Source organism: Notamacropus eugenii, chromosome 3, assembly GCF_028372415.1.
Source record: "Notamacropus eugenii isolate mMacEug1 chromosome 3, mMacEug1.pri_v2, whole genome shotgun sequence".
NCBI lineage: Eukaryota > Metazoa > Chordata > Mammalia > Diprotodontia > Macropodidae > Notamacropus > Notamacropus eugenii.
In genome coordinates this window covers 20,707,693-20,732,136 of record NC_092874.1, presented here as the reverse complement: position 1 = coordinate 20,732,136, position 24,444 = coordinate 20,707,693, and the positions used below count along the sequence as shown (strand labels likewise).

Below are 24,444 nucleotides of genomic sequence, written 5' to 3'. Positions count from 1 at the left end.
TTTCAAAAGAAAAAACAAGCCAGCAGATGCCCTGCTTTGGAGAGGCCTAAAATAAACGTTCCCTGCCTTCCTAATTGTACTGTATCACGCAGATGTGGGAAACGTTTTTGTAGTCATTAAACAAATGTACCTAATGAGGATGAGAAGTAGGCAATGCAAGATTGCGAATACAAAAGCTAACTGATGGTAGGCCATGTAGGTGTGGGGTGGTGGTGAGAGCTTTTACATCATGGCAAAGAGGTCAAGCCTCAGAATTACACTGAAAAATACGAATGTCCCTGCCCACTGAGAAGTCACATGGACAAACTGAGGAAGGATGAAGGAAAGGGTCCCCCACACCGGGAGCAAGAGAAAGCTTCCAGATGACTCCTACCCAAGACCATGTATCCAATGACTTGTCTTGAGGAAACAGATAAGTGATAAGCCCAGCCTGGAAATGCAGGCTCCCTCCCACCAACAATCAACTTGTGATCGGCGATGGTGATAAAAACACAAAGACAAGGCAGTGCCAACTCACTCAGGGCTGTCTGGATGTCCCTTTCTCCGTTCTTCACTTCCGTCAAGAAATCCTTCAAAAACTTCAGTCCTCTGTGGTGGAGAGAAAATACAGGGAAGGGACTTCTGATGGTCAAAGGCTATTAGCGCCAGGAGGTGCCTGTAGGAGTCTCCGCTTCAGTCTGGCTCCAGAAAAGGTATCAAACTTGGGCTTGCTGGGAGGAAATGTTACCCAGTGAGAGTGATCCCAAAGAGGAATGGGAGGCCTTGGGAGTGCCGGCCGAAGCTGGATGACCACTGGCTGGGGACGTTGTCAGGGGAGCCCATCCTCAGGTAGGGGATACACTAGATGGTCTCAGAGGTTCCTTCCAACCCTGGGATTGGCCCAACCCCCTAATTTTACAGATAAATTTGTGTGGCCCAAAGGGTCCCACAGTCAGCATCGAAGGTGAAGAGCCCTACAAGCAGTGAACTAGAGGGTTACATGTGACCTTGAGGCCACAGGCTCCCCACCCCTGAATGTTGAGTTGAGTTGAGAGTTAGGAAGTCATCCTTCTGAGTTCAAAGGTGGCCTCAGACACTCACTAGCTGTGTGACCCTGGATAGGTCACTTCACCTGTTTGCCTTAGTTTCCTCATCTGTCAAGTGATCTGGAGAAGGAAATGGCAAACCACTCCAGTATCTTTGCCAAGAAAACCCCAAATGGGGTCATGGAGAGTTGGGCATGCCTGGAAAGTGACTGAACAACAACATGCAAGATGGTGCAGTGGATAAAGGCCTGGCCTGGAGTCAGGAAGGCGGGAGTTCAAATCTACCCTCGGCATCCTCAACTATCAAATGGAGATAATGAAAGCCCTCACCTCCCAAAGTCGTTGTGAGGATGAAATGAAATGATACTGTAAACGCTCCACACAGCGCTCAGCACACAGAAAGCACGACATAAAGTCAGCTGGCATTACCGTTATGTGTTGTCATCACCAGACTTGACCCTTGCGTCCTTGCTAAGGCTCTTCCCTGACATCCCTGGGCCTTCACCCACCCCATTTACCTACAGTGATATGAGTTGGGCCAGGCTTTCTTGGGATGCCCAAACTGGGCAAAGGGAGCAGGAGGTCAGGGCAATGAGCTACCATGATGGGGATGGTGGGAGCAGGGGGAGACAAGGGTGTCCCAAACAACACTGTAAGATCCCCAGTCTCTGGGAGAGCAGAGGTGGAAGATCACGGGCCTTCAAAGCCAGAAGGAACCTTAACACATTTTCGAGTCCACAGAATGGAGGGACTCAGATACAAAGGTGGAAGGGATCCCAGACTGCCTCGTTCAATCCCTTCATCTGACAAATGAGGAAACTGAGGCCCAGAAGAGGGACTCATCCACAGTCAAATAAGCATGAAGTACCAGAGCTACAATGCAAACCCAAGTCCTCAGAATATTAGCTCCTTCAGGGCAGACAGCTTCATTTTGGGGTCTGGCATATAAGAGGTATTTAATAACACCTGTTGATTAATGGATTGACTCCCTATGAGATCACTATCTGGATGGTGATGTGGACCTGAAATGAAGTCCTGTCTTCAGTGACAACCCAGCAGAGCGGACAGTCCCTCTATGAATCAGGTCCTGTGTGAAGTGTGGCCCCTGGTTAGTAAGAACCTTCCCAGACCAGCCCAAGGGCAGGGCTGTCCAGGGGTCACTCCTCACCTCTTTAGCCACAAGAGGGCCTCCGTGGCCGAGTTCCTGACCTGAGCCACGTCTGCACTCACTTCATGCAACACAATCTTCTGGAGGGTGGTAAACTCGTCCTTGTTGGTGATGTACTTCTGATTAACTTTCTGCAGGAAAAGAGAGAGAGGCATGTCAGGGATGGGACCCAAGGCAAAAGTCTGGGGCCCAAGAGGAAAGAGGCGGCCAAGGAAAGAAAGTTAGGAGAAGCAGTGCAGACAACCCCCAGGGACCTGGGTTCCAATCTTCGCCCTCCCACTTTCTGTCCATGTGGCCTCCAAAAATCCCAACCCTGGCTTCCTCACCTGTAAAATGAGGCTGGGTTGGGAAATCAGAAGATTTGGGTCCAAATCCTACTTTGGATGCTCAATGTCTCTATGACCTTGGGAAGCCCCTGTTTATCTCCTTATCCTTAAAATAAGGGGTTTGGATTCGAGGACTTCCCTTCCTGCTCTAAGACCCGAGGATGATCAGGCTGAAGTTTAAGCCAGGTTAAAATGATATAAAAGGTGTGACCTTGGGGAAGTCACTTAATCTTCTATGTAAAGAAAAGGGCTCGGACTCCAAGGTCCCTTCCAGCCCGAGGTGGAGGACCCTATGACTTCCTTCTGCTCAGCTGGGCTTTTGAGGTTTTCTTCGCAGAGATCTCTCACAGTGGCCTGAGATTCAGCACAGACTTGACTTCTGAGAACTGGTTCCTGTGCCTGCTCCCGAGCTGCCCTAGGGCTCCTGAGCCATACAGGGCTCCCAAGCCGTCCGGGGCTCCTGAGCCATGCTGGGGCTAAACAGCAGCTCCAATGTGCATTTATCAAGCCTTTTTCCCCAGCACCATGGGTGGAGGGCAGGGATGGCACAAGAACCCCCATTGCCTGGCCCCAGGGGTCCAGGCCTCTGCATTCAGATAGGGAAGGCTCCTTTGGAGCTTCAGAAGTGGAGTTATCTGGTTGTTTCAGAGGTGACGAGACTGAAGGCCAGAGAGGTCTGGTAACTAACTCAAGGTCACACAGCTGGTTAATGGAAGAAGCCGTTGGAGGGCCCAGGTCTCTGCACTCCCTGAGGGATAAGGCCCTCATTTGCTGTGTAGACACTAACTGAACAGCAGTGGTGGGGCCTGGAGTGGAATCTCATGGATTCTCTTTTGGATGTGAAAAGGGAAAACCTCCGGGTGGTATCCATTCAGCGCAATGCCATACACACAGTAAGGGCCTTCTGTGTGCCAAGTACCATGGACACAAAACTAAAGATCAAAGACAGTCCCTGCCCTGGTGACATTGGATGCAAAACACTCATTGGAAGAGTCATTCTGGGCAAGATGCTACTCAGCTTTGGGACTCAGTTTCCTCCTCTGTCAAATGTGGGGACAGTGGGGAGAGGATCAGTCTGAATGACAAGATTACAGATCTGGGTCAGTACACCCCTGCCATGGGCCAGACACTGTACTGGAGAAACAAAGACCAAAAGTTTTAAAATAGCTCTTACGCTGAAAAGGCTTTATTCTACAGGACAACGTAACATGAACACATGCATGTTAGTAAATACAAAGTAATTTCAAAAGGAAGATCATTCTTAGCTAGGAGATGAAGAAATGCTTCCAAGAAGGTAGCACCTGAGCAGGGCTTTAAAGGACTCTAAGAATTACAGAAGGTGGAAAGGAGTACACTCCGGGTATCAGGCACAGCTTAAGCAAAGGTATAGAGGCTAGAGTTGACATGCTGGAGAAAAAGCAACAAATGGGTGAGGAAGTCACATGAGTAAGGAGCAGTCACCCTTCCCATCAGGCACAAATGAAGGGTTAGTGGCTGAATGTCTACCACGGCAGGCATGAAACATAGACAGTATTCTACTGCGTCAATACAGGAAGTGTCCGTATGTTATTAGGTACCAGAGCATACTTCTGAGCTTTTTTTTAAAATCACGATTACAAAATATTCAAACAGGAAGGAAACCTGTAGGCCCCTCTGATCCCACTTCTTAAAGACGAGAGATCTGAGGCCCAGAGAGGGCAAGCCGTCTGCCCAGAGTCTCACAGCTGGTCAGTGACTCAGCCACAGTCGGAGAACCCGGCCCTCAGGCTTCCTAGACATGGCCCTTTTTCCTTTATTTAAAACAACAGCTGCTGAGGGACAACAATGCTCACCTTAATATTTCCAACAAGGTCCATTTTAACAGGAGCAAAGACTGTCGGGCCAAGTTTATCTAGAAGGAGAGATGGGAAATGTGTTATTTTCAAGGTACCTCAGCTCAACAGGTTGCTGTGGTGTCCTGGGGGTGGAGGATGCAAAGACACATAGAGTCCTGCCCTCAAGGGGCTGACCTTCTGCTGTATGATTGGCTCCTGATTCTGAAAGAGGCAGGGGGTGAAGGGGAAAAAGTACTGGAATCACAGGTCCTAGATTCAAATCCTGACTGATGCTTCCAGGTGACCTCAGACAATCTACTTCATTTCCCTAGGCCTCAGTTTCCTCATGTGAAAACAAATGGGCTGGACAGTGGCCTTCCAGCCTTAGATCTGGAACCCTAGGATGTTCCCCCAACAAATCACATTATTCTGAAGTCAGTTTCCCGGTAGGATCGAAAGGACTAAATTTGAAAACGCACAGACTGAATTTGAAAAGGCCCCTTATCTAGATTCTCACATCAGGGTAACCTTCCTTCAAACATCTAGAAGATGGATTTTGAATCTAGATCAAGGAAGATTCACAAAAACACAGAACACAGTATTTGCCGATGAGAAGGGGATGTCCCAAGGTGCTAGTAATGCATCTCCTACCCCTCATGCTTTGTACTAACTTATTTATCCACCTCTAAGCTGCCTTCTTCTCCACATGATACAGTGTCCTTGAGGCCAGAAAACTTTTTTCCTGTTTTGTCTTTGTGGCACTAGGGCCTAAAAACATCGATTGGCATGCAGTAGATACTTAATAAATGCTGGTTAAATAAACGAATGATTTTCCCACAAGAACTGCATACCCTTTAATTCTTATTTCCTTTGGGCAGACCATATATTGAGAATAAGTAGCAACAGATGGATGGTCCAAATGCTCCACCAATATCCTTGAGATACCAAAGAAACAAGAAAGCCTTGGCACACTCATCACGGTTCTATGAGCTCTTATGGAGTGCCCACTGCAAACAAACTGTAAACGTCTGCCAGACTTGTACTTTATATAAGGCCTTGTATGAGGCTCTGGTGGTAGAGATGAAAAATGTCCTCTTATCCCAGGAGAGAAGGCAAGGGGGAGGACAAAGACGACACGATGTATACAGGTAAATATAATACAAGGTAAGGTAGATTTGGGGTTTTTTGTTCAGGTCTATGATCTCACAGGATCACAGATTTAGGGACAGAAGAGATCTCAGAGGTCACCTGGTCCAACACCCTCATTTTACAGATGAGGAAACTGAGGACCTGTGAGGGGCAGTGCCTTCCCCAGGGTTACACAGGTAAGTATCAGATGAGGCCTTTAAACTCAGTCCTGACTTCACAGCCAATAAGAGGCCTTGATGGACCACCTCATCACCTCCCACCAGGATTACTGCAATAGCTGCCATGGGGAGGGAGGGGAGAAATCTGCTGGCTTCAAATCTCTCCCCACCCCTGTCCATCCTCTATCAGTCACCAAAGGGATTTTCCTAAAGCCCAGGCTGCACCATGGCAGCCCCCTACTTAGCACAGTGCCTGGCACTGTTTCTTTTTCCCCCTTTTCTTTGGCAGCCTCATGAAGCTCATGGACCATTCCCAGAAGAATGTTTGGGATTACAAAGGAAGGCACTTCCATCTCAATGCACACTTATCTACCCATCCAAGGGCCTGTGGAGCCCAGCTCTATGGAGCCCTTATGGGAAAAGAGATGAGACCAAGGAGGCCTGTGACCTCCAGAGATGAATGGCACTCTCCTGCCAGTGAAATCTGAGATTCACCGAAGTTCCATCAAACTAACAAACTTTTATCTGGGCTGCAGTTTTGTTTCTGTTTGAGGCCAAAAAATTAAAAAAAGAATCCAAAATAAAACCCAAACCCACTCCCAGCTCTGTGTGTCCCCCTCCACATTAGCCCTGGCATGATCTGAGGGCTCCATCCCTCTGTCTAGCTTCCCATGAGACCACAGGCCTCAGGTCTCAGCTGAAGATCATGATCTCTGCAAAGCAGCTGATGACAGAGGAAGGGCCCTGTGACCCGGCTCTGCAGAGGGTAGGAAGTGGAGTGGTGGGCGGGGAGTGTCATCTCTCACTGCCAGACCATCTCTCCTGGGCAGAGGCCTCAGTGAGACCCTTGGTTGAGAAACAAAGGGCTGATCTGCCCATCTTACCTAAAACAGGAACTATGGCGTAGCAGGATTCCAAGAACGCTTCGGTGGGGATGCCGCTGTCTTCCAGGAGTTCAATGTCACTAAAGCTGAGTGTGTGAGTAACAGGGAGAGGAAGAAGAATGAGAAGTGCCTCTCGATGACAGTAACAGTCTATAGGGAGCTGCAAGGTTCACATGTCGCCCAGTCCATAAGCATTTCCTGAGGCCTGCTCTGTGCCGGGCACTGAGACATGGCAACAATCAATGAAGTGATCCCACGGTGCAAAGAGGTTGCTTGCTGTCCTCGTGCTGTGCCCTCTGGAGTGCCTGTCCCATTATTAACCAGCTGCCCTTGGCTGGGCCCTCCCTTTCCCCCAGCAGAACATAGGCGCTTCATAAATCATAAATTTACATTCCTGTCTCTGTTAACTAAAGACCCCAGTGTTCCTTATTCTTCATTTCCTGACTGTTAAGTCTGATGGAGGAAAGCCCATCCTTTCTCTTGACTTCCCTATTTTTTTCCAGCAATAATAATAATTTAAAAAAATAATAACCAACATTACATAGAGCCTACTGTGTGCTAGGCACTGTGTTAAGCACTTCATGAATTTTACCCCATTTGATTTTCGCAACAATCCTGGGAGCTGAGGAAACTGAGGCAAACAGTTGTTAAGTAACTTGCCCAGGGTCACACAGCTACAGAGGGTCTGAGGCTGGATTTGAACTCAGAAAGCCCACTGCTCTAGCCACTGACCCACCCAGCTTACCCCAGTAGAGGGGTGATCTCTGCCCAAAGAAGGCCAGGATTGTTTCCCTTTTGTCTGTGTATCCTCAGCTCCTGGCACACAAGCACTTCATCAATTTTTGTTCATTTGGGCATAATACCATTTGTGCTTCATGCCACCTGGAAGTATGACAGACGTTTATTATCCCCACAGATGAAGAAATAGGCTAAGAGGGGGAAGAATTGGCGCCCAGTCACGCAGCAAGTCCGAGAGAGGACCCAAAGGCAGGCCTTTTTGTCTCCAGTCTGGTCCAGAATGAATTAACTCTGCTACTTGTGGAGGTACAAATAAATGTGCTTTTGTAGCCAAATGTCTGTACCAGCAACATGAACAATATTTTCTTGAAGGAATCATGAATTTCATGTGGTTACACTTCTTTTGTTTAATGGATACACAGACAAACTTATGGAAGTGATTGCTGAAAACTGACAACAAATAAATTTAGGGAAAAAAATAAAAGAAAATAGAGCAAATTCCAAAAGGAAAAAAAGGACAGAGACAAGAGCCCAGATTTCTGTCCTGTCCCTCCCTTCTCTAACATTAAGGATTTGCCTCTAACCAGAGAAAGAGTGGCTTCCAAAAGACTATCACAGAAGAGTTTAGCTTTCTTCTGAGGATATAAACGGTTTCCATTCTCAAAATCCAAGTATCACTGATCTTTATTCTTCCGTCAAGATTCTCCTGTGGTCATAAACTGCAAAATTCATTCACCCACAGCCCTGCTTATGTGAAAGGCAGCAAGGCACAGGGTTCTCACTAACTGACGTGGCATGACTGGTGTGGCATGGGATAATACCTTGTATTCATGGCACTGAAGAAAGTCTGGACCTCCTCCTTTTCTTCTTCTAGTTGTGTTCCAGGAGATTCACTTACAGGATTCATTCCCGTGGGATGCTCCTGGGAGGACTCCACGTCACTCTCAGGAGGCGTCTCTATATCTCTTTCTCCACCATCCTTGATTTCGTCACTTTGGACTTCAAAGGAGAGGAACATAAGCATCAGTCATGACTGCTCCTTCCCCAAGAAGATATCCTATACCTTTTTAAAGGTGGGCATGGAGAGGTGTGGGGAGTGCACAGGTGTGGATCAAGGGCCCAACAGTTTTGCTGAATATTTCTTTTTCTTCTTCCTTTTAAAACATTTTCTGTAATAAGGGGATGGGGATGGATATGGAGGAAACCAAAATAATGTAAAAACAAAATTTATCAAGTAAAGCTACTATTAAAAACAAACAAACCAGTGCCCCTCTTATTTCTCACTTCTGTAATGAGTCACATGTAGTGAGAGCTAATGAAGCTGGGAGATTCAGGCCAGGTTCACTTTCCTTTGAGACAGCTAAGATCTCCAAGCTTTGCATTTCTGACTCATTTGTAAAGCAGGATTTTTAATAAAACTAAACTACTATGGAGAAGGTGAAGAGGGAAACCATTTTTTAACAAGTCCCAATAACAGTTCGGTATGAAGAGATTAATGTACCTACTGTGTACAGTAGCGAGCCCTCCAAAGCATGGACTTTGATATGGGATGACATTGTATCTGCCCAATGCAGCTGTGGTGTCTGCAAGTCTATGGCCACACAGAAGTGTCACCAATAAATGGACCAGGTATTAGAGAATATAGAACCATAGGATCACAAAAATGCAACCAGAAGAAATTCCAGAAGTCATCTGCTCTGCCCCGCACCCTCATTTTAGAGGTGAGGACACTAAGGCCTTCTCTTGTGACAAAGAAAGACAAATCAACACTTGGGTTTCCTGTGCACAAAATTCCACACCCACTGTTCCCCATCTCTCCAAAGAAAGGAGGGGGGTCCACTCCATGTCCTCTCCAGGGCTCTGGTCAATCTTTATTTTTACCTATTAAATGATCTTCTACATTTTCTTTAGTTGACAAGCTGTTCCCCTTCTCTGTGGGCTTCATACATAGGGGGCTCTCGTTTTTAATTAGAGTTTCTTCGGAATCGCTTATTTCTGTATTTAAGGATCCATTTTCACAGCTGTTCAATTCTATCTGCCTAAAAGAACCCAACCAAACAACAACACATTATTTGGTCATAATAATTACATGGCCCCCATAGTCTAGTAGGATTTACAAAAGGCTTCCCCATCCCTGCTCTGCACAGAACCTCACAAACAGCTGGGGAAGGAATCCTTACTCCCCATTGGAAGTGAAGCAAGCTGTGTGTGCCCGGGGCCTCTGGAAGGCAGTGGGCTGACTAAAGGCCTGAGCAGTCCGAGGCTCTCTGAGAGAATTGAGGCTCAGACAACACCACAAAAACAATGCTGTAGAGTTGGGCCTGGGACTTGGTATGCAGCGTGTCTCTCTCATTAGGATGGAAACTTCTTGAGGGCAGGGCCTGCTTTGGGCCTGTGTCCTCAGCACTGAAAGCCATGCCTGGCACACAAGAAGTTATGAATACATGCGTGCTTCCCAAAAAGATCCACAAGTCAAGTCAATAAGGGTTTATTAAACCCCCACTGTGTGCCAGGCACTGTGCTGAGTGATGAGGAAGCAAAGAATGGGTCCCTGCTGTCACAAAGCCTGCAGGGTAATAATTGGGGAGACAACATGCCAATGGTGACCTGGGCCCTCTCAGAGGACAGGCATTTAAAGTGGGGCTCAGGAAAAGCTTCTTGGGGCATTCCAGTGCCAGCTGAGGACTAGACCCTCCCTGTGCCAGGGGCCACCGAGGCTTCCACAGACAAAGTGAAAACCAGGTCCCACCCTCGGAGAGAAAGTCCAACCTGCTCAGTACCACAGGAAGGCCCCTCAGCTTCTCTGATCACAGTCCTTGGGTCAGAAGGACAGGCAAGACTACGAGGCCGAGAAGGGCCGTCTTTAGCACTTTCTATGGCCCCCCTCCCTAGGGCAGACGACGTCTGCACTTTCCAAGGGACATAAAAGAGGGACGGGGGCTGTGACCCAGCTGGAGAGGGCGAGGAGCCGTTCACAGCTCTTCCACACCACTTCCAGGAGAAGAGATATTAATTAGCAATGTTTATTTTCCAACCCATCAGAAGTTCTCTCACCTCTCCTGCTGGGCCTCACTTCCCTCTAAGTCAGTCCCACCTTGTTCTTGGGACAAGAACCTGGGAAGTAAGTCTAATGGAAGAGCCCTCACCCCACAATTCAGCCTGGAGCCCTGCGACCAGTGTGACTCCAGGGAAGGCAAGTCACTCCCCTGGGCCTTGGTTTCCTTATTTATAAAATAAGATCCGCCTCTGAGGTCCCGTAGATGAACAGGCCACACGCCACACTACAGTCCAGCTATTAAACGTGCAGGTGACGTGAACACACAGAAATGTTTGTGGGAATGGCAGGGGCGATGAGGGGACTTCAGACTGTACTGGGAGACGGAGCCCCCTCTGTCAGTGTCGGCCGGCACCTTCCTGCCGACTGACAGTCTGAGAGATCTGTGCACAGCACGTTAGTCTTGGTTTTTCGAAGTGATGCTTTGTCTTTAATTTTTCATTTAGTATTTAACCCCCCCCAATTACATGTAAAAACCAACTTTTAACATTTGCTTTTTTAATTTTTTGAGTTCTAAATTCTCTGCCTCTGTCCTCACTGAAAAGGCAAGCAATCTGATATAGGTTCTCCATGGTGCAGCACTTTAGAGGTGAAGTGACTCTACCAGGGTCACACAGTCAGTATCTGCCAGAAGCAGGATTAAACCCGAATCCTCAGAGCCCAAAACCAGAATTCTTTCTACTACATTGTGTCATCACCTCAATTATGTACAAAAGCACCCCAAAGCAGAAGAGCATCTGGGAGGCTACACGTAGCCCGAGAGGACCAAAGGAAAAGCACCGCAGAGGGTGACAGCCTGCCCATGACAGAGATGGAGAGAGAACTCTAAGAACCAGCTGAGTGGGGGAAGGAGAGACTGGCCCTGTTCTTACATATCCTAGGCAGATTAAAGCAGTAACCAGCTTATGTTATTATCAACAAGTAAAGCAAGAAAGAGAGAACTGTACCTTTCCAGAGAGTTGTGAATCGGGATGATGGGAGGTTTTGTCTTTAAAAGAAGAAAAGAAAACGTTCACACAAACATCTTCTAACACATCAGCCCCTGATTCTGGCCAGACCAGAGAATGACGCCCACTAGACTTCAGCAATCTCAGGTGGTCACAGAATCCACCAGTCATTTTTCCAAAATAGGGCATTCAAGCACCTAAGGCCAGGTTTCTTAACATGGGATCCATCCATGGACTTGTTTTTTTTAAATATTCTGAAAACTGGATCTCAATGTAACTGGCCTTCTTCGTAACTTTACGTACTTCATTTTGGGCATTAAAAACCATGATTCTGAGAAGGAGTCTGTAGGCTTCACCGGAGGGCTGCCACAGGGTCCAGGGTACCAAAAGGGAAGGTGGCAGAAAGGTGGCCCTTTGGGTGACTGAATCATCCCATTCCAACACAGTCTGGACTCAGATTCAAATTTCCTCCCAATCAGAGGGGATCCTAAGTGAGGCCTCAGGAAGCAGTCCCTCATCCCAAGGTTTTGGGTATAGGCTGCAGCATGGCTGCTTGTCAGGCATTTGGAAGAGGGGGATTCTTGGTCAAGTGTCCACTGGACCAGAGGCCTCTGATGTCTCTTCCAACTCAGACAGAAACAGCCCTACTTAAGATGTGCCCAATTTAAATGAGGGAAGCTCAAAGTTAGTCAGGAAACAAGTATTCACTAAATCCTTACTATGGGCAAGGAGCTGTGCTGCAGGTGGGGGACATGAAGAAAGACAAAAGCCCTCAAGGAGCTCACAGCGTAATGGGGTGGACAACATTCACATAATTATGTACGTCCCCCACACACAAACTGTCGATGGGAAAACATAGAGATAAGCATCAGAAGGACTCGGAAAGACCCCTTGCAGACTGGAGGAGAGTCTTGAAGGAAGCTGAGGTAGGGATGGAGGGCATTCTAGGCATAGGGCACAGCTAAGATGGAGGCATGAAGGTGGGAGATGGACTGCCATGTGTGAGAAACACCAAATAGGCAAGTGAGCTGTATCCTAGTGAGAGGGAGGGGAGGGAAATGTAAAAAGCCTGGAAAGGAGAGCCTGCTCGGCCTGTGCCTACAAAGGATGCTGGGCACCATACCTCAAAATGCCATTTAAAATTCAGTTTGCTAGTTCTTTCAATGCCTTTTGCGGCCAATTCAGGTGAACCCCCTCCCACCAACAGTGCCCCCTCACCTTACTGGGCTTGAGAACCGCCAGCTGGGGGGAACCCGGGGGTGTCCGGTACAGCAGCTCGGACGTAAAGGCTGCATTCGCAATCTGCATACATTCTTCCAGCGTCTTCAGAAAGGTGTGGCATGTTGACTTTAGCAGAGTGCCCACATCGATGCCCTCCTAGGGAGGAACCAGAGGGGGAGAGGCTTTTACTTTGTCAAGTCTGGTGCTGACCGCAAGACAGAGGACGGACAAGCGGAGTCCGCCATTTTGTTGGGCAATGCCATAAAGCCCAACCACGGAAAGTAAAAATGGCTAACTCACGGCTGTCTATTAGTCAATCACACAGAAGTCTAAGTTAAGTCATGATCTCGAACATACCCACAAAACAGGATGGAGCCCACAGCAAGGGCACGGAGTTTGAGGGCTTCTGGGTGGGAATTTGGTTCATGACTTAAATCAAATTGAGGTCTAGGAGAAAGGCATCACACGGCATCGATTTAGAGTTGGGAGGGGCCTTAAGGGCCTCAATTTACAGATGAGGAAACTGAGAATCAGTCAGGCAACAAGCATTTATTAAGCACCTACTATATGCCAGTAGTGTGGTAAGAGAGGCAGTGAGGTTGTGCAGCCGATAGGGCAGTGGTGTTGGAGTCAGGAAGAATGAGTTTAAATCCAGCCTCAGATACTCAGGAGCTGTGTGACCCAGGCATGTCACTTAACCTCAGTCTGGCTCCGTTTTCTCAAATGTAAAAGGCAGATACAAAAGATATGTATCTCCCAGGGCTGTTGTGAGGATCAAATGAGACACTTGTAAAGCGCTTAGCACAATAGTGCTTAATAAATCCTTCCTCTCTCCCTCCCTTCCTTCCAACAGCACAAACAAGATGGAGATGGGTGAACTGGAGATAATTCATGGCAGGAAGGCACGAGTGGAATGGAGAAGTAAAGTCTCCTCCCCAGTCTCCTTGCCTAAGGCTCAGCTGGCTCACCTGGGATGGGAAAGACTCCATCCTCCAGACCCCCAGCCCCCTATCCTCCCGTCTCCTCCTTTCCACATTTTCCTGATGCCTTTAAAAACCACTTAAGTCACATTATCTTTTTCCAAATAGGGTTTCTGCCCGTGGGTACAGATGCGGCATGAGCCTGGCATGATGCACCCTATCCATTTACCCCTATGCATGCTGCGTCTTAATGTTTGAATTAACTGACTTGTTGGGGCCACTTCTGGCCCATAACGGGTGAGAGCCTCGTGCTAATCAGGCCAAGGTCATGCTTTGATCACAGCAGCGGCAAAGACAAAGACTGTTCTCCAGGCTCCTCCTCACCCTCTGACTCAGCACCAGCCAGTGATCCCAAACAGAAGCGAGTGAGGCCAAATATATGGTGCCTCATCACGAGTCAGTCCATGAAGACAGCATGCCAACGTCACTTGTTGGAGGCTTTCAGCTGTCATTTCTGTCTACACTACTCTCATCCATCATAGGTTACATGCCTTGAGTGCTCTTGGGACCTTGGGAAAAATGGGGGCTCCGAAGTCCAAGCACCTGGGTTCAAATCCTGCTTTGGTCCTTTTAGACCTGTGTGACCTTGGGCCTCCCTTGGTCTCTCTTTCCTCATCCTCACTCAGGGGGAGGAGGTGGCTTAGATGACCTTTAAAGCTAGTTCCTTCTAGATCTAAATCTGGGAGTCTATGAACTGAAACTCCAACCTAACAAACATGTATGAGACACCTACTAAGCCAAGGCCCCACTGGAGGCATGAAGCTACAAAGATAAAGAAGAAACAGCTCCTGCCTTCCCACTTACATTCATTTGGGAGGAGGAGCCAAAGCAGACAAGAGTTTGTAAAAAGGGAAGGAAACACAAGATCATCTGAGAACGGGAATAAGCATGAACCAGAGAAACCTTGTAGGGTGAAGGAGGAGGGACAGGGGAGCTGAGACTTGACAGAACTTAGGAATTGATTCTAAGGAGGTGGATGAGGACATTCCAAGAAGGGAACACAGCCTAGGCAAAGGCATGGTGGTAAGAGACTGAATGCCCATTTAGCGAAATCAGTTTAGGTTGCCTAAAGGCGAGACATGTGAAATTAGTCTAGGTAGAAATGGCAAAAGCCAGACTGTGAAGGGTTTTAAAAGTCAAGGGGAGAAGTCTGGATATTATTCCTCGTATCGTGTATAAAAATAAAGAGACACTGGTAAATGCTCTTAGAATGAATGACATTATGATTAGTAAACACTGAATAGTGTGATCCTCTCAGATCTCTTCCCAGGAGCCAGCAACAATGCCTGGGTCAAATTTTGTTAATCAGACTTCAGTGTGAGCAGGGAATTTTCAAGGTAAAAGCAGCAGGAGTTGTGAGGGGAGGATGCTAAGCAAAGTCTTTGGCAAGGCTGGTGAGGCTGCTCAAAGAGGACCAGTGAGGAGAAAGTGGAGGAGACCCTTTAATGAATCAATTCTTGAGTCAAAAACCCAATTTTCCTTGACTGGTTGGTCCCCTCCAAACCTTGCTTTTCGTCACACAATCCTCACTTTCTCCCCACTCTCTTAAACTCTTCCCCCACATCAAAAGATCGTTTTTAACATGACCAGCACCTCTTCTCAGTGGGATCATGGGGCCAGGGCTGGAAGGGACCTCGGAGGCCATTCAGTTTGATTATCATTTTGTAAATGAAATTGAAGTCCAAGACTTTCCCAGGATCACACAGTGAGTAAGTGTCCAAGGCAACATTCGAACTCAGGTCTTCCCGACTCTAAGTCCAGTTTTCTTTTCCTTGGCCATCACATTTCCTCTCCCCCTTTGAAGACTTAGCCCGTTAATGACAGAGAACTGAACAAGGCCCTGGTTCATATTCAATGTGAACCACAAGTGACCTGGCACATACAAATGGTTAATTAATGCTTATCTGTCCATTTATTATTTATCTTGTCAAGATATTAGGAGACACCCTGTTTTCCAGAGCTAAGGCCCAGCAAGAAGGCTGTGCCCTGAGCTTGACATCACAACTAGCCTTTGTGCTCTGGATGATCTCGTTCTCTGGCAAAAGTACCTAATTATTGTAATGCTTTGAAACCAGCACCAGGTGTTCTCTGAGCTTGGAGAAGCACCTGCTGTGCCCATATTCTGCTCACGAAGCCTGCTATGAATCAGACTTGTCCCATTGTTGCTGTAACCCCTCACTGCCAGGACTACCGCTCACTGCACAGCCACTGGTATAAGTACTGAGATCTCCCTGTACTGCCTCAGGGACCCCCACCCCAAGGGCTGGACCCCAGCACTTGTGTCTAGATCCCCTCCTTGCTTGCAAGCCATTTCCCTCACTTTGAAATTAAACTTCTGTTTGCTTCCTGACTCTCCAGTCTCTGGTCTGCTCTGTTTGGCTCCACCCATCCACAGGTTAGAGGCCAGTTTGGTCTAGTTGACAATCTACACCCTGTACAGATAGTGCCTAGTACATGGTAGACACTATGTAAGTTATTATAATAATATTGTTTTACTATGATATTAATAACTTATAATCATGTTAATAATTATGTAATAGTTATCATGGATTAATAAGTTATATATACTAATGAACACATGTCATTATATATTAGTAAAGATATTGATAATATATAACATACCATTGTTATCACTGACTAAGTCAGTTTCTGCCTCCTTCCCTGTAAGACGGGGACACCCTCACCCTAGCTCCCTCAGAAGGAGACCACAATCCACCATATCCAGGGAGGGGGTGTCTACACCTTCTGTCCTGGCTGGTCTTTTGAGCACCATCATGTTGAGCAGATGCACCTCCCTCCCAGCAGCAAGTGAGGTCATCCTACCTTCGCGTCTCCCACACCAGCCGCCGTGGTTTCTTTTGTTCTGTTCACTTGCTGCACGAGGAGGTCGCAATACAGCCTGAGCTCTGACATCTTGGTTTTCAAGGTCTCTGTGTTTTCAGTGAACTCTAATGAGGAGAAGAAGCGGTCATGAGCCTGAGAAAGGCGTGGGCTGAGTCAAAGCCAGACAAGGAGGTGATTTGTCCCCAGCCCCCACAACAGGGCTTTTAACCCCAGGGCAGAGAACTTGCTTCTTTAACATCTGGATAAGGAACTTCAATATGATCGGGTCCTTTTGTCCTCTCGTGTGTTTTACAGTATGCATTTAAAAACCTGATTCTGAGCAGGGGCTTCGCCAGCCTGCCCAAGGAGGCTGGGACACAAAATGGGGAAGAATCTCCAATCTAGAATGCTTCTAAGTCAATGAATGGATAAGCACATTATAACTGTTTACTAGGTGCCTGGGAGTCCAAGACAAAGGAAAAAATAGCACATAACTATATCTGAGAAACAGCCTATATAAAATACAGGGCAGTTCTGGGGAGGGGAGAGGGAGGAAGGGGGTCAGGAAAGGTCTCAGTAAGAAGGTGGCTCTTGAACTGAGTTGTGAAAAAAACTGCAGAATCTAAGCAGAGGCTTTTAAAAAAGTGACTGTCTTCTCACAAATGTTGATTAAGCACCTACTGTGTGCAGGGGGCCATGCCAAGCTAAGACAAAGTGAACACACACCCTGCCCTTAGGAGGCTTGCATTGCACAATGGCCAGCCTCCCTCCACCTCCCCTCTCATGGATAATGTTCTCTAATGCCCCGGGAGGTGGCTCACTGGGGTGGCTGGGAATTGCCCCTTCTCCAGGAGGCACACGCCCAGAGCATCTTTGGCCCACTTTGAGCAAGTGTCAGTCATCAGGAGGACCTGAGGCTTCTCAGGGGCTGGGGGGGGGGCTAGTCACCCTCAAAAGCCTCCTCAGACCACAGACACAAAGCTGAGTTCTCCAGGCTCTGACCACAGAGTGATTCCTTTGGAAAGACTATGTAAAAGCATCATGGCAGTCAGATCTTATGCTTGACACTTGGTGCCTGTGTGAATGGGGGCAAATGCTTAACCTCTATGGGCCTCAGTTTCCTCATCAGTAAATCGTGGGAGCAGGACCAGGTGGCCTCCGAGGACCTTCCAATCAAAATCTCCAACTCCTCCAAGGGAGGTCGGGCAAGCAGGGAAGGACCGCTCCAAGCCTTTGTCCACTGAGACCTTCCTGATTTGTTTATTTGGGAATCTGATCCCAGGTGTAAGCCAGAGTAATGTAGGGCCTGCTTGAAAAAGATTACCATGTAAAAAAGGCAGCAGTGGTGCAAGGAAGAGTCAAAGTGCTGGTCTTAACTAGAGCCTCAGCTCCTCTAGCTGTAAAATGGGAACACCGTTATTCAAGGGCTTTGACAATCACAGGGAAAGAGGTTTGGTTACTTCCCGCTATCCTTGGTGGCCAGACACAACTCTGGAATGAGGACTGGCCCAACATATCCTGGGGAGGCCCTCTCTCCAGGGCTGGGCCAACCAGGGCAGGAGTGATGCCAGTTATTGACAACTGCCATTCTTTTTTCAGGAACAACATTCAAGCATTTATTAAGTGCCTACTGTATACTAGGCACCAGACTGGGACATTCAACCATTCTTAACCTAAAGAGGTCTACATTCTCCTGGGCGCGGGAGGAATACAACACAGACACGTGAGTGGATACAAAAACAGAAAGAAAATAATCAGTGGGATAAAATAGGGGTGAGAGGTGGGGGGAAGTAGCATTTGAGCCAAGTGCTGAAGGAAGCTAGCAGTCCTGGAAGGATGTGCATCCCAGGCACTGGAGAAAGCCCAGGCAAAGACAGGAGAGCAGGAGATGAAATGTGAACACTTGTCTGTCTTGGCTCTAACACGGTGTGTGTGTGAGGGGAAGAAAATGGAAATAAATCTGGAGATGAGATAAATCTGGTTTGGAGCCAGGCTGTGAAGGGTATTAAATGCCATACAGAGAAGTGCAAAATTTCCCCCTACAGGCCATAGGGAGCCATAGAAGCTTCTTGAGTGGGAGAATGATGTTGTCAGTGCAGTGTTTAAGGATTATCGATCAGGTAGCTGTGGGGATGTCAGTCATGAGGGCCTTCACTGATGATGAAGAATGTCCCCGATATGCTTGAAGTTATCTTTTCATACTTCACTGCTGCCAGTGAAGCCCCTGGGCGCCCACAAAGTCAGAATCAGGAGCTGAAAACTCTGTTTGAAATGAAACTGCCCCCTTACTCCACAGACTTGGGGCTACATGGTTAAGAGTGAGCAGGGGGACCCAGAGATGAGAAGAAAGCATGTCCAAGACCCCAGACAACACCCAGGTCCAGTACTCGCCTTTCTCCTTCTGGGCCCTGCTGTCTGTGAGGCAAGCCTTGGCCGAGCCCAGGGCCACCAGCCACCGCTGTCTCTCCGCCACGTTTCTGGCTTTCAGGTAGAAATACTGCTCCCCAGGGATGATCAGATCCATCCGGGTGTTATCTGCAGAGTGAACTGGGAACCACGGGGTTGAGGTCAGAAGATGAAAAGGACATTTTCAATCGATCTGCTCCTGCCTCACTCAGCCTTACAGCAAGCCTTCTAGAAGGGATTCCTAGTCAAGGAGGGGTGGGGGGCACGGGATATGTTCTCCGAATGGAACTTCACCTTTTCCAATTTCTACTACCTACATAATCTTGTTTCTTTTTTGGAAGCAGCCTGCTGTGATTTAAAAGGAGAAGTTGTAAGTAAAATATAAGCTCCCTGAGGGCAGAGACCATTTCACTCCTTTCTTCTCATATCCCCAGCCCTTGCACAGAACGTACTTAATAAATGACTGCTGGATTGAATGAGCTGGTTTCCAAAGATGGGGAAATTATTCACTGGTCTAGAGAAGTGTCCAAGAAAAAAAAATGGCTTTTCCTCATAGGCACATCATCCAAAGGTTAGATTGCTAGTCTCCTCTATACACAAGCAAATATCGTAAGGTCAAAAGCAAGGCCACCAGCCAGCAGAGGCACTGTGGAATATGTGAAGCCCCCTCAGGAGCTTCTTTGAAGACTTATTGGAGAAGTGGCCTTAGTACCTGTTGTTGGGCAGGTAGCAAAGCTATGACATGTTTTTTTTTCGACTTCCCATGAGGCAAACTCCAGAGGGGGATTCTTAAGGGCTCGTTCACAAGGAAAACAACCTCCCACACTCCTCAGCGGTTCTCAGGTACTCAGGAACCTTAAATGTTTTGGCATGTTCCGGATAAGAAGTCAAGTACAGGATGAGGAGGGGGTATGTGAGGTTTCTCTTTTTCTTTGTTCACTCATTCAACAAATATTTATTGCCACTATTAGAATATTTAATATGTATGTGAAAACCAAATCAGTAAGCGTGTGCTAAGTGTCTACTACGAGCTGGACCACAGAAATAGAGACAAGAGTGAGATATTCTCTGTCCTGCAAGGAGCCCGCCTTTTCCCAAGGGGTCATCACAATAATTACCAGACCTCACAGAGCGCTTTAAAGTCTGCAAAGCACATACATACATATTATCCCATCTGATCCTCATAATAACTGAGTAATGCAGATCTTATTACCCCATTTTACAGATGAAGAAACTGAGGCTTAGACAGGCTTTTCCAGGGTCACACAGCTAGGAAGTGTCTGAGACAGGCTTTGAACCTGAGGGTTCAGTGTGCAACGTGCTATGATACCTAACTGCCTTTCATATTCCTAAATAATTAATATTGATAGATAAATGAGCAAACTATATAGAGTTCTTTGCAAATATTAAAGCCCATATAATACTAGCTGCTATATACAAATACGGGAAACACACATAAGATATGTATATACTTACATATATACCTATATCTATACACACAGGAGACAGGGGACACACAACTTTTCCATACATACAGAATATATAGTGCGTATGCAGATAAATGTACACATATCTACATTATGTGTGTAATGTGCAGACACACACGTGCTTTCAGAAGTTTGTTTTGGTCTGCTGAGTTCCTCAAATTCCCTCGCTGAGTGTGTATAAATACATGCCTCAACCTGCACCACAAAGACACCGAGAGAGAACAACAAAGCCCAGCACTTCAATGAACTCCACAGGTACTATGGCCAGCTCCTGTGGCAGGTCAAATTGGGATGCTGACTGGGACCAGCCTCACCTTGAATTTCACAGACGGCCATCTGGATGCTTCCTTTGCAGCCTTTCCATGCATCTTCAGGGGAGTCATAATAAGATAATATCCCCCCACAGAGAAGGAACCACCGAGGCTGCCAACCTGCAATGAGAACCAAGAGCTTTCTGCTGTGCTGCCCATCCTGTGCAGAGGCGGAGCCTTCCCTGGACATCTGCCATCCCCCAGGCCAGTTATGACCCCAGAGAGAGGGCCAGAGCCCTCTCCTCCACCCGCCACACCACGAGGTATAGAAGTAGATGGTCTTTGCTGAATTACCTTCAGCACGAACCTTTGTCAACTTCGTCTAACATATGGAACCCCAGGGCTCAGCTCTGGGGTTCCAAAGACAGAGATCCTCTTTATACATAAAACAATGTCATGGTGACTCTTTTTTTGTCAAAGAGCCGGAACCTGGGGAGGCAAGGGAGGTGCTTATCAGCTGAAGATAGTGAACAAGTCCCAGTATATAAATGTGACGGAATGCCATTGTGCTGTAAGAAATGATGGAGGGATTTGTATGAACTGATGCAAAGAGAAGTCAGCAGAGCTGGGAGAACAATTTGTATGATACTGTAAGTACCACATACTGTAATACAGCACTAGTAAAGGCAAAGACACTGAAAGACTTGGCTCTGGTCAGCACAAAGATCCACCAGAGAACCAGTGAGAATACGGCTAAGGGAGATAGACTCGGTGCAGAACGAGACATAGATTTCTGCATGTACATTCATATTTGCAAATGTAATACTATATATGACTATATACATATATTAGAGAGGTTTTTCTTTTCTCTTCAGTTGGGTAAAGAAGTAGAAGGGAAAATGCTTGCTACTTGAAAAAAACTAAATAAAATACTTAGAGGGGAAAAAAGTCCTTGTCCTCAAGGACTTCTACTCTACTGTTCTTTTCTCCTGATTTTCTTAGATTCAAATTTAATGACAGAAGCTTGTACTTTGGCAAACATCTGGGAAAATGCTTTTGTTTATATTTCCAATGGATGTGTGTGTACGGAACAGAAAAAGTACCCGAGCAGAGCTTTCAGACACACCAGCAGCTGGCCGCAAACACTCTCAAGTGCACGCTGAAACAGATTAAAATGTAGTCCTTCTCTGATTTTAACATTCTGAAGCACCAATAAAAAATAAATCTATCACCATACACGGTTTTCTAAGTCAACAGGAGGGCTGCAGTTGAGTGACACCTTCCCCTGCCCCGTTTCCTCTCAGTGTAACACACTGTGCCTCCCCTCACTTCACCTAACCTGGTGATGAGTCTTTCCAAACGTATCTCTGCCCAGGATCACACATCTATTAAGTATCTGAGGCTGGATTTGAACTCAGATCTCCCTACCTCCAGGCCAACAGGCCTGTGCACTAAATGTTTATTGACTGATGGACTGAAATATTTTTCTAGGTATAAGATTGGAGATTTTAGAAGACAGCTGGAGGCACCTAATTGTTGATCAGGAAGGACAGTGGGCTTCCCTCAAGTCTCAGGTCCTCATGCAAATTATCTGTTAAAGGCTCCTACAAGGTGCTAGGGACAAAGGAGAGAAGACACCACAGCAGCCTGGCTGCCAGGAGCCTACTGCAGGGATCAGTTACAGACACACACTTTTTACTAAGGGATATCAAGGCCAGGAGATGCTAGCATCCAGAGGGAAAATCTCCTTTAAGAGGCAGCCCCAGAAGGGAAAGGGAAGATCCTCGAAGGTGGAAGGGAGCTAACAGGGCATGCCAGGCCAGGGACAGTCCCAGCAAAGACCTGGAGAGGAGAGATGGAATGAAAAGTTGGCCCGACTGTTTGTTAGGGAGAGCGTGTGAGGGGGAGGAATGCTAAGTAAGTCTGGGAAGGTGGGCTGCACCCAGATGGCAGAGTTTTAAATGTGCACCATAGAGCTGTGTCATGGCAGCACAAGGGACATGGTCTCTGAGAGCATCACTGAGCCTACTAGAACTTTTGGGACACACTGTACTCCATTCCTTCATTTTACAGGCAAGGAGACTGAGGTCCAGAGAGGAGGGAAGTGATGGAATAAAATCTGCATGTCAGATGTGTCACCTACGCAGCTATGGGAGGGAAGAGGTGCAGAGGGCATTACCTGAAACCAGCACCCATAATTCAAGTGAGAGGCACTGAAAGGGCTGAAGATGGGGGAAGGGGCAGGGATGATGGGAGGTGGCCAGCGAGGGAGACCTGAGGCTAATAATCCTCTTAAGAAACACAAGAAAGTCTGGAGGGAAGATGGGTTTGGGGGGAAACACAATGGATTCTGGTTCCAACTTGAGTTTAGGGAGCTGTGGGAACATGGAGGCAGAGAAGGGAGGCAGGCAGGTGGCAGTCTGGGGCTGATGGTGAGGAGAAATCAGAGCTGTATCTATAGATCTGGGCATCCCTGAGGTGAACATTGATCCGTGGGGGCTGATGGAGTCAGCTAGAAAGGGTGTGGAGAGAGGAGAGGGAGCAGGATGGAGGACAAGGCTATGGTAACACACAGTGCACGTGGAAAGGCCCACTTCTAACAACCTTCAATCCACAAGCATTTATTAAGCGCTTACTACATTCCAGGCCCAGAGCAAAGCCCCAGGGATTTCATATTCTAATGAGAAGACAACACATAATTAACAGAGTGCAAACAAAGTCACAGCAAGGTTAATCTTAGAGAAGCTGGAGAAGAAGGGCAGGGAGAGTCTCCTACAGAAGGTGCCATCTGGGCAGTTTTTAAGGGAAGTCCGGGAAACTGAGGACGGCCAGAATTACAGAGAGCCTGGGAGACTGGGCTGGGTCTCAGTGACCCCAGATATGTAACAAGCAGTGAAAGGAGCCCCCTTGCAACTAAACACACAGGTCTCCATCCCTTCCAAGACAGCACTGGTGCTCAGGAAAACTGACAAAGTTGGTGGAGGTCAGCGCCTCTGGGGCTCCATCTCACACAAAGTTCCTGACCCTGGGCCATTTCCTGAAAGGCTTCTGGTTGAAAAAAAAAAAGTGGAATTTAGGAGGCAGGGCCCTGGGTGAGGGCCAACAGCCTGGCTCAGCACCAGGACCAGAGAGGCCGCAAATCCAATTCTATACAAATTCCAAATTTCACTCTCAGCTACAAGAAGAAACCAGACAGGTCAGGCCCTTCACAGAGTGGGTGGGCACCTCATAAAAGCTTGAATGACATCTCAGATTTCTATCCACAGATGGTCTCAACTCAAGACTGAATCTACATCTTACTTAAAGGGTGGCTGAAGCCCCACTGCCGAGTGTCAGAGGCAGAAATCAAAGTTGCCACACGCTGCACAACCTCCCCCTCCCTGTCCCACACAGTTGCTGTTTTGTTTTGTCTTTTCCAAATTTATTAATTTGTTTTCAGTTTTTAATAATCACTTCTATGAGTTCCAAATTTTCTCTCCCTCTCCTCCCTTTCCAACACAACATACTCATATGGGCTCTATGACATGCATTCCTATTAAACACATTTTTACATTTTTCACATTGCTTAGAAGAATTAAAATGAATGGGAGAAACCATGAGAAAAACAGATGTAACAAAAGAGAAAACAGTCTGCTTCATTCTGCACTCAGACTCCACAGGCTGAGTGTGGATGGCATTCGGCATCACGAGTGCTTTGGGAATGCTTCAGGTCCTTGCATAGCTATGAAAGGCTAAGTCTATCAAAAACAGTCCTTGAATACTGTGGCTGTTACTGTGTGTAATGTTCTCCTGGTTCTGCTCTCTTCACTCAGCACCAGTTCATATAAATCTTCCAGGTTTTTCTGAAGTCCTCCTGTTTGTCATTTCTTACAGCACAATAGATTGTAGACATCACGTCTTAGTCAGGGAACAGAGAAATACAACCAGGATGGAAGGGAGGACCAGAGATCAGGCCATCCAAGGAGTGGGATGTTCAGTCTACAAAAGTCGAGGGAGAGCAGGATGCTCATCT

At 47.2% G+C, this 24,444-nt stretch overlaps 1 protein-coding gene across 3 annotated transcripts in view; it reads right to left on the bottom strand.

Annotated features, from left to right (window-relative positions):
- PLEKHA8 (pleckstrin homology domain containing A8) overlaps positions 1-24,444 on the bottom strand; it is a 43,718-nt gene that overhangs the window by 6,337 nt on the left and 12,937 nt on the right. For 2 of the 3 annotated variants that reach the window (XM_072651046.1, XM_072651045.1), the window contains exons 2-12: positions 20,496-20,612; positions 18,680-18,835; positions 16,289-16,413; positions 12,483-12,641; positions 11,265-11,305; positions 9,144-9,301; positions 8,084-8,261; positions 6,525-6,610; positions 4,352-4,410; positions 2,194-2,324; positions 518-588 (exon numbers count right to left, since the gene is read on the bottom strand). In XM_072651046.1, the coding sequence (XP_072507147.1) occupies positions 518-588; positions 2,194-2,324; positions 4,352-4,410; positions 6,525-6,610; positions 8,084-8,261; positions 9,144-9,301; positions 11,265-11,305; positions 12,483-12,641; positions 16,289-16,413; positions 18,680-18,835; positions 20,496-20,612 (1,281 nt within the window). The other variant, XM_072651047.1, reaches the window with a different exon arrangement.